Source organism: Anas platyrhynchos, chromosome 2 (genome assembly GCF_047663525.1).
Source record: "Anas platyrhynchos isolate ZD024472 breed Pekin duck chromosome 2, IASCAAS_PekinDuck_T2T, whole genome shotgun sequence".
NCBI classification, from domain to species: Eukaryota; Metazoa; Chordata; class Aves; order Anseriformes; family Anatidae; genus Anas; species Anas platyrhynchos.
The window spans coordinates 39090337-39100000 of NC_092588.1; the positions used below are offsets into that span (position 1 = coordinate 39090337).

At 37.4% G+C, this 9664-nt stretch overlaps 1 protein-coding gene across 9 annotated transcripts in view; it reads left to right on the forward strand.

Annotated features, from left to right (window-relative positions):
- TOX (thymocyte selection associated high mobility group box) overlaps positions 1-9664 on the forward strand; it is a 223865-nt gene that overhangs the window by 110537 nt on the left and 103664 nt on the right. For all 9 annotated transcript variants that reach the window (XM_005012134.6, XM_013092644.5, XM_038174659.2 and 6 more), the window contains one exon: positions 2289-2354. In XM_005012134.6, coding sequence (XP_005012191.1) covers positions 2289-2354 — 66 coding nt within the window. The remainder of the gene's footprint in view (positions 1-2288; positions 2355-9664) is intronic.

The following is a 9664-nucleotide window of genomic DNA, read 5'->3' on the forward strand; positions in this document are numbered from 1 at the left end:
ATTTGAATTATAGCAATGTTTGTTGTGCAGTGTAGCAAGTACATGACTATAATGAGGGAAATTCAAAATGTGAGACTTCAGAAATCATGGTCTCCAGGGCAGATAGGATTGCCATAACTAGCCAACTTAACTACACTGTCCAAAGGATTTCTAATACATGTGATGTTGGAATGTATCTTTTCTGAAAAAAAATCTAATTTTATTTTAAAATCTAAAAGAAATGATGACTTTGTTGTTGATAAAATGATTAATTACCTTCTTTTTACAAGTAGGAATTTGTACCTTATTTCAGATCTGAATTTCTGTAACTTCCTTTTCTCAACGCTAGATCTCATTATACCACTGTCAAGAAGGCTGACATCTTGCTATAAGATATCTTTCTGGGGTGTAAGTACCAATCGCAGTGATCAAGACAACTTTCAGCCTTTTGTCTGACAAGCAGAGTATGTTGAGCTCCCGTAGACCTAACACTGGGGCACTTGGTTTCCAAACGCAGGAAGTGAAATGTCTCTTCAGAATTTCATCTTTCAATTTGAGTAGAAGAAACAAAGCATTGACCTTTTTCCGTCATTCAAACAATCCAAACACTAAAAAATGCTCTCCTAAATTCCACCCTGAATTTTAATAAATAATAACATTCTTGAGAAAGCTGAAAGAAATGGTAGGTGTAAACAAGAAACAATGAATTTACTAAAAGATCATCACTCCCTATCTTTAAGGCCTATTCCAACTATCTTTGTTCCATCAAACTTTGGAAATACTGTACCTCCTATGGCAGATCTGAGCCTGTGGCATAATCCTTTTCCTCACATGAAAATAGGGATTCTGACAGATAGGCTGTGACTCTTTATTAAATAATTCTGGCCAGGAAGGGCAGGCCAGCAGCTGCTGTGCCAGGAGCTGGCACTTGTTCACTTTTACTGCTGCTGTTACAAGGCTTGTAGCCTCTGGCAGAAGAAGAGGATGAACAGCTGGAAGCTGAAACCTCTTCAGCTGCCTCAGCAAAAAATGCTATCTGCCAAAGCCACACTTTGACTTTGCCACCTTGGTGTAGCTGAATATACTGCACGTTGAAGGTAGCATATCCTGAGAAGCTCAGCATGGATTGAGAAGTGTCCACAGGAATTTCACTGCCACCTTCCGTAGGAGTAAAGCAAGCTCAGTCGGTGTTGGGGATTTTTTAAAAATGCTTCTGCGTCATCAAAATGATGGCTCATTTCCAAAATATGTCACTCTAAGCATTCACAGAAGGGGTCAGGTGAAAGTTATTTCAAACAGACCTCGTAACAGCTGGATATTTGTGGTTGATGGCTGAGGATGGGGATTCCTGCTGTTGTTCATTTCTACTTGAAAGGTTTGAAAAGATTTCCCCTACCTGCTGAACGGGCACTGGTACTATAGTTACCCTGTTGGCACTGCCACTTGAGTGAGTCTGATGGAAGTTCTGTGGGGACATTTTCCAGATTACATAAGAAACCATGAGTTTTATACTTCTTTGTATTGATACAGGATAAGTCTTCAATTCTGACAGTTTTTCTCCATCTACACCCTCAGTTTTTAATCAAATCCTTTCTATCACATTTCTGTTACTTCTTAACTGTGGTTGAGGGGAGAAAAAGAACCAAAAATTGCTTTGTATATGTTTCCAAGAATGGTGTTTTTCATTTGTTGAAGGGTATTTTTGCAGTTCTGATTATGAAAGTTTATTTTATTCACACATCAAGCAAACTATCCTTTTAAGCCATACAGTCAGGAGGTATACTATTTCATACATTCAGATGTCTGAAAGCTGTCTGGAAATGTATTTGCTAGTTTCTGATATGGGAACATTTCAATGGGAGGGGGTTTAATTTGTTTTGACATTTCAACTCTTGTTCTGCTCAAAAGCTAAAGTTGGAATCCATTAAGATACATTTTAGTGCAGTTTCTATTCTCATCTTCCTTTTCTCAGTAACTGTGCAATTCACTTAGTACTTCATTACAACCAACAGCAATATGTATACATGGTGCACAAAATGAGCCATTTTGTTTTAAAACAGATTGCAGATGAAAGGAAACCATTCATTTCTTGCTTGCTAGCTGTAATTACTAGAGCGCTAATTACTCCAAATCACTGACATCCAGGGTCAATAAGGATGACAACAGGAACATCAAAGACAAGATGCACACACGCAATTACAAGTCTCTAAAACCAGGCTGTAATATTAGTTTATGGCTACTGTTTTTTTTTCAGTCAATGCTGAAAAATATTCAAGTTTGCTGAATGTTTACTATTATTTCCTTTGCAGTTTGACGGTGAGAACATGTATATGAGTATGACAGAGCCAAGCCAGGACTATGTGCCAGCCAGCCAGGTGGGTTAATTAATCTTCTCTGCCTTGTTTCAAATTGTAATTAAACAAATTCAAAGAGTTGCATTGCAAATGAGTGGCACTATCAGTAACTGCTGCAATCAGGAATAATCATAATTTATAAACAAAGCATTTAAGCCTTGTTTCCAGTTAATGAGATAGAGCTGATAAAACACCAGAGTTGGCGTTTGTTGAAAGATACTACCTTGTTTCCTCTCCAGAATGCAAGCAGCTGTTTTGCCAGCATGATCTTTCCTAAACAGTTGTTTTACCTTCAGGAAATAAAGTCTTTACAGGTGCAGGTTATTTGTTTATCTGACTGCAGACAAGTTAATCATTATAAGCTACACATGTCACAAATAGCTTTAATTATCACTCTTAGGCCAGTTGTAGTTGAAGAATTGCATTTTTAACGCTAATCGTATGGCTGAGGAACATTGCCAATGTTACACCATTAGCAACGGGGTTAGGGAAATGATTCAGTCTCGTGTAGCTTGCAGCCCAAAAGGTTTAATGTGATGTGGATTCTTTATGGGTATCTTTGATTCCTTTCCCTTTAGGGGAACCATACACACTTAATTCTGATATTAGATGCATGTTTCAAAATCATTTCAGAAACACTTCCACTTGAACCCTAAATTGCTATAGCTTTCTAAGATGGAAAGATTTAAATTATTTCTTAAAAATAAGAATTAATTCTGTAGTAGCAAGTGATGTTGATAGTGGTGTGGATAAGTTGCATTGTGTAATAGAAATTGCCCTGAATATTTGGACCTGTGGGCTAGATCATGCAATGTCTCAGGCCCAGCAGTGGCTGGTCTGATATACCTCTTTCTGGAAGGACTGGTGGGGTTCTATGATGCTCTCTCATTAGTTGGGAAATTAGTTTGCCTGCACAGTAAATGTGTGTAGATAAGCTATGTGTAAATTCAGAGTTTAGGAATTCCAATTTTAGCTCTGGAAAGTGACAATATGTTCAAATCCAAAAGTCCTTATAAAGTAGGGTTCTTCAGATAGTTGTGACAGGCTACCTAATTGTAGCGCGTAGTACGCCAGTACATTTGGGGCAAGGGAAGCTGGAGGCTGTGTGAGATGAACTACACTGTTCAATCAAAAAGGCTGTTTTCAAAATGTTCCACCATGTTGCTTCCCAGTCTTCTGTTGAAGTTATTGTTGAAATACCTTTAGAGACCAACTATACTTGTATTTAGGATTTGTGTGTGATTGAACTTATTCAGCTAAGAACCCTCGAAGATCCAGAGGTAGTTTAGAACAGAACTGTTTGATTAAAAAATGAAAAATTATATTATTAATTTTTCTCTAACCATTAATCCAAAAACTGTACTGACAAGTTTTAGTATTACTATTAGATTAAAGCAGCCTAGTATCATCTCATTTATGCCTTAAGGGTTTTGAAGTGCAAGGGCTAATTGAATTTGTTTGAAACAGTAGAAATACAAACTCTGTGAATGATTGCTGTTATAAAGCAGCTGCTACCTTTCAGAGAATCATTATGTCTGTCTTAAATAGTTTTGAATAAAGAATTGCAAATCCACATTATACATCAGAATTATTTTTCTTCTGTTGATATTTTTGTACTGTGTATGCCTGTAGTTTAAATAATTTAAATGGCACATTGAAAAATTAAGAGTATAAGTTTTAATCTTTTATGCAGTTTCTACATGTGCTAACAAGGCCCAAATCCTTAGAGATATTTATGCATCTAACACTCACTTATTTCAATGGAAGTAAGGTGCTTAAACTACCTCTAAAGATCCAGGGCTAGAATTTTAAGTGCAAATTATTTTGTCTTCAAGGAAAAAAATCTATCAGTTGTGACATTTCCAAATTCAAAGATGACAGAAAACTCTGATTAGTTACTAAGGACTAGAACTAATAATGGGCTTATATAGTTATAAACCCACTATGGTAAAGCCTAGCTTTTGGGTGTCCAGCTCCCGGGTAGAATTCAAACCACAGATGCAGGTGTCTGAATTCTCTGTCCTTTGCTGGGGATCCATACAGCAACAGCTTCCATGACAGCCAGGCATAGTATTTGTTACAAGCATACTCCAGTCAAATAGCATCCTATGCCCGTTTGAAGGAAGCCATCAGCCTTCAGCTGTTGCACCCTCCTTTCTTTCCCTTACAGTGGTTCTCTCTTGATGCTGCAGTAGTCTTACACTGTTGCAGTGTTCTTGTTTGTTTTTTAAGGAAATATATGTGAAAGCCTGTAATAGTAACTTAAAAAAAAATAAGATATCTATCTATCTATCTATCTATCTATCTTTTTTTTTTTTTTTTTTTTTTTTTTTTTTAAGGGGACCAAAAAAAAATGCACCAATCTAGGAGCAGGAAATGGAGTGGATGTAGGGAATCCTGCCTCTCTTGTCTAGGCAAGATATTTGGACTGTGTAAGAAACCTTCCTGAACCTCTTCCTAATATACATAGTATATCTATAGTATATCTATGGTATATCATAGTATATCTGCTAGTAATTCCCTGAAGGAACTGAGAAATTCTCCATTGACTGTACTGAGTAAGGTCTTATGTAGTGCACTTCCTATCTCAGATGAAAACATTTAGTGGTCACCCAGATTTGGTGAACTAACATTTCAACAGTCATTCTGCTGATAAATCCAGATTATTTTGCAGGAATAAGGTATTCACTGCTGTGAAAATAAAGCATGCAAGATTGCATAGATTACAGGAGAGGGAGAAGAAGAAGAAAGGATGTAACTGTACATTCTGGTCCCTGTTTTCAGGACTGTTGGTTCATTTTCCACTCACTGTTACTGGATGATAAAAAAAAAAAAAAAAAAGTCTGTAAGAAGAGATGAAAAAAATTCTCTTCCAGATAAAACTCTAGTCACTAAATCCATAGAGTTTTCTGCTTCCATTTTCCATCTGTGCTCATGAGCCTTCCAGTCACGTTATTCAGGGAGAAGACTGCAAGCTCCCTCCTATCCCCAGCAGCTCAGCTATTCCCCTGTGAGGTCAGAGATGAGAGTTTGAATCTCGTCAGAATGAGGAATGAATTAAATTCTCCAGTTCCCTCAATGGATGCACATCTGTTAACGAAAGTGGGAATCCCACATGTTAGGAGAAGCATGGCCCAATCAGAACCTTTTATTCAAGCTTGGATCGTGTTGACTTGGGTCAGGTGTGAGCATCATTTTCTAATTCCAGAGTCTTACCCAGCTTATTTGGGAGGTAGGATGGCAGACTTGGTCACGGTGTAGAACACCAGAGACTAAGGGGTTTCCATTAAGCTGTCTTCAGGATTATATGACTATAGAGGCCAGATTTTGGGGGTCCTGGTGCGTGTTGACATGCTCACCTCCTTTCTTTGGATCTAATCCTGAGAAGTGAGCTTTGCTTGCTTTGCCTTCTCCTTCTAACTTCCTAGAATCCAGCATTTCAAGAAATACGGGGACTGTAAAATGAAGTGTCTTGCAGAATAAAATAAAATTTAGACATAAGAAATGTTTCAATTGCTCTGAAAAAGCTGAACTTTGTACTTCAGTTCTTTTTGTTTATTGCAAAGTGTTCATACCCAGAAAAACATCACCTTCTATTATTTTAAGGATTTTAATCAATTTATTGCCTTTAGGCTAACATAAATATAAGCTCAGCTATTGGACAGAAAAAATATAGTTTTATTCCTTTTGCTATATAACATCAAACATCTGCATAGCTTGGTAATCCAAGACAAGTCGCCTCACAGCATCCCTCAACAATTATCATTTCTGTTCAATTTTCAAATCAGTACATGCTTTGGGACTTATAGACTAAGTTGCTAAGTAGCAACATATGGCTCACTACTGTTCCTGTGATGTTGCTGCAAGCAAACAGCATAATTCCATACTTGAAATGATTTTTACAGAAAGCCAGTGCTGGAACTGAGCCAGAAGTGTAAGTATACTGTAAAAATTAATGATATTCTTTTAGGCTGTCCCAAAAGGCTGTTTGGCAATGTTGTCTCTGTGTACATTTTATATATACATGTAAGTACTGTATTTTTGGTTATGATATATGTAGCATAGGACTCTGCACTGCAGGCATCTTCTAAATGAGTTATGCCAGCCATATTAGCAAACATACACAGTAAAACTACATGACATTTTCACTACTAATTGCACTTCAATCTGAAAATATTTATCATTTTAAAATAAAACTATGTCAGCTGCTCTGCATTTCAAATTCTTAGAAATATATTGTTTTCTCCTCACACCTATAATTGGAATTTTGAAGATGAATTGTTTTTCATGTAATTTCTCCTCCTGTAATTTGTAGGCCATGTAAAACACAGAATAAAATTATATTGTTTATTTTACATTTCTTCCTAGTCACAATACAGAATGTAATTCAGGATTTGTTGTACAGAGCCTCGACACTTCTCTAAACCTTCCTGAGGCCTGATAAATGTTAAGACGTAATCCAAAGGGAACGGAGGAGAACTAGCCAGTGATTTGGGGCAGCACCTGCATTGCTCCTGTGGGAAGTTAGGAGATACCTGATGCAGAGGGGAGCATGCTGCTTGCACAGTGAGGATATTTTCCTCCCTCCCAGAAGTGTGACAGGGAGACCTATGTATGATATGTACACACACCCTTTAACAAAGTGGACGCCAAGGGTGTCAAAACTGTTTTGTCCTGTACAGCTCCAGGGTAAAATGGGATAGGATGACATCCAACAGATTTTTCATGTTAGTAGGAAAGTAAAGGATTCCTCTGTCTTTTTTTGCCAAATGCATTACTGTAGATTTATTCCTAACTTCCTATTTCATGTTTATACCCTAATTTCTTATCAGGTCAGCTATTACTCGTGTGAAGTAGGGTTGAATAAATAAAGTAGGGTATAATAAATGCCCTTTCTTGTTCCGTTGTAGTCCTTTCCAGAAGTTAGGCTAGTATTTCAGGGCACTGCATCCCACTTCTACCAGAAGATATGGCTGTTCTTGAAAAGCCCTGGAGGTGCAGTCAGCAGAGCATGGCAGGAGTTGTCTGCCTTAGAAAGGATTCAGGAAAAATAGCATTCTTAGATGGTGGACACTACAGCAGTTCTGCATCTTCTCCATGGGAAAAAACAGGTGATGACTAGAGCATCCTGAAACTAAGATCTGACCTGGAATTGGACCACACTCATCTACTGTCCAGAAGGAAACCCTGAGGACAAGGGTGTGTCATAAATGTACTTTTTCAGGGTATTCAGGGTATGTAAGTGTGGACATTACAATGGCAACTCATCCTGGGATTTCCAGTCTGGAAGCCTCTTGAACCACATGCCTAAATCTTTTCTCCTTAAAATTGTGAAGACTTCTTTTTCTTCTCTCTCTCTCTCTCTTTTTTTTTTTCTTTTTTTTTTTTTTTCAAAATATATGATCATTATGGATCTGCATCCTTTATCTGATATTTCTTTGGGTATAACACACCTCTGTCATTTGCCAGAAGATATCAAACCCACATTCAAAAGCCCAAACTGTGAAGCTATAGAGGACAATTCAGGAACAAAGCAAAAATTCTCTGGGCATTTGTCATTGTGAGGGGAGACATAGCTCTATCAAGTCAGGTGTCCTTGTCCCTGAGCACCATGCCCTCACGAGTAAGTTGCTATCACTGCAGCTATTTGCTTCACACTGCAAAGCCCAGTGCAGTCTCTTCTCACCAATTTGTTTCCATCCAAGTAGACATATATGAGTTTTCATAATCAAAGTGGTCCACTGTAGGAGGGTACATACTACTCTGGAGTCTAGGGCAATTCTGCCCAAAAGCTGGAAAGTCTTTGCTCATTTGTTGAAGGCATCTCCGCACTGAGAAAACAATGCCACCTGGTCAGTCTGTGGTTGGCTGTAGTTCAGGGCTCTCTTGGACTGTATTCCACCCCTCTGTTCCTGGTCCACTGTCTTGTAAATTCAAAAATACATTATCAGCTGAAGGGACTCCACTTCCTGCTCCTCCATTTCTTTGAAGAAGGCTGTAGATGGCACTTTCCAAAAAAATAAAAATAAAATATGGGGGGTGGGGAGGTGGGGAGGTTGGGGGGTGGGGAGATGTAAGTTTAAATTGACTCAGGGAACAAAAGCACCAGGCATATCTTTCATATCCTGCACGAGTAGTTAAATATAGAGATAATGTTACACTACCTTTCCCTTTTGTGTAAAACATAATCTCCTAATATGCTCTGGGGATCAGGCTCAGAGTCTGAAAATAATTGTGTTCTTGATAACAGTGCATTAACAGTTGCATGAACAAGGCTCTGTGCATGTGTGTATATATGTATATGTATTATATAGGCATGTATAAATGTCTTTAATACAAAGTGTATGCACATGCACTGTGTACATATTCAGCTATAGAGTTTCACCTTTATATTTTTCTATGATCAAATGCCTCAATTTTTATATCAAAATTATTGTCTGTTGACCTGGGTTTAAGATTTTTTTTCAAAGATTACAGAAAAGATGTAAGTTAGCAGAAATAACTTTAGCCTACTTTACTAAACTTGACTTTAGTCAGGCTGTTCAGTAAGTATTGGACTTTTATTTCAACCACTAGAAGAAATGTATATGACCCTACTTACCTCTGAAAAAATTAGTTATTTTATTTAAACTTTATTTTACTTAATGCTTCATTCAGTTAATGCCTATTCTATAGCACATGATGTAAAAACACTGAAGAGGGCAAAAAGTTCTCCCTAAGGATTCTAAGCAAACATACCCATAATTACAGTTGTATAAACAAAAGTGTCCCTCTCAAGCTTCAAAAATCATTAGCATGGATCTGTAAAACTGAGATCACATCAGAAACCTTGGCAAGTATAACAATTTTTTCATCCTTTTATTCATCTTCTGGCTGTAGAAACCCTGCACTTACATTTTCTTTAAAACCATGAAGGCGAAAAACTTTTTAATGAAAGCAGTTTTGGAGGGTAATTGCCTTGCTCCAGTAGTTTGGGGTTTTAGAAGTAAATGTCAGATAGTGCTAAAGTAATGCTAAAACTGTGAAGTTGGCCCTGTTGTTTATACAGTGATCCTGTGCATCAATTAAAAGTATTTTGCTTAAGAGTTGCCAATGGGAGGGAAATAATGTAAATACTGCCTCTTGTCGTAGCTGTGGCATCAGGATGATAGCAACTTCAGTGATAAGCCCAATATAAATCAATACAGTAAAAATAACAAAAGCTATTATTTTACCACAAAAAAAGGTAAACAGAAAATCAATCATCAAATGATGAATTCTGTGTTCAAAAGCCAGAGGTATTTTTTCCCATATCACAAGAGAAAATGCACTGTTTTTTTCTGTGCATGACG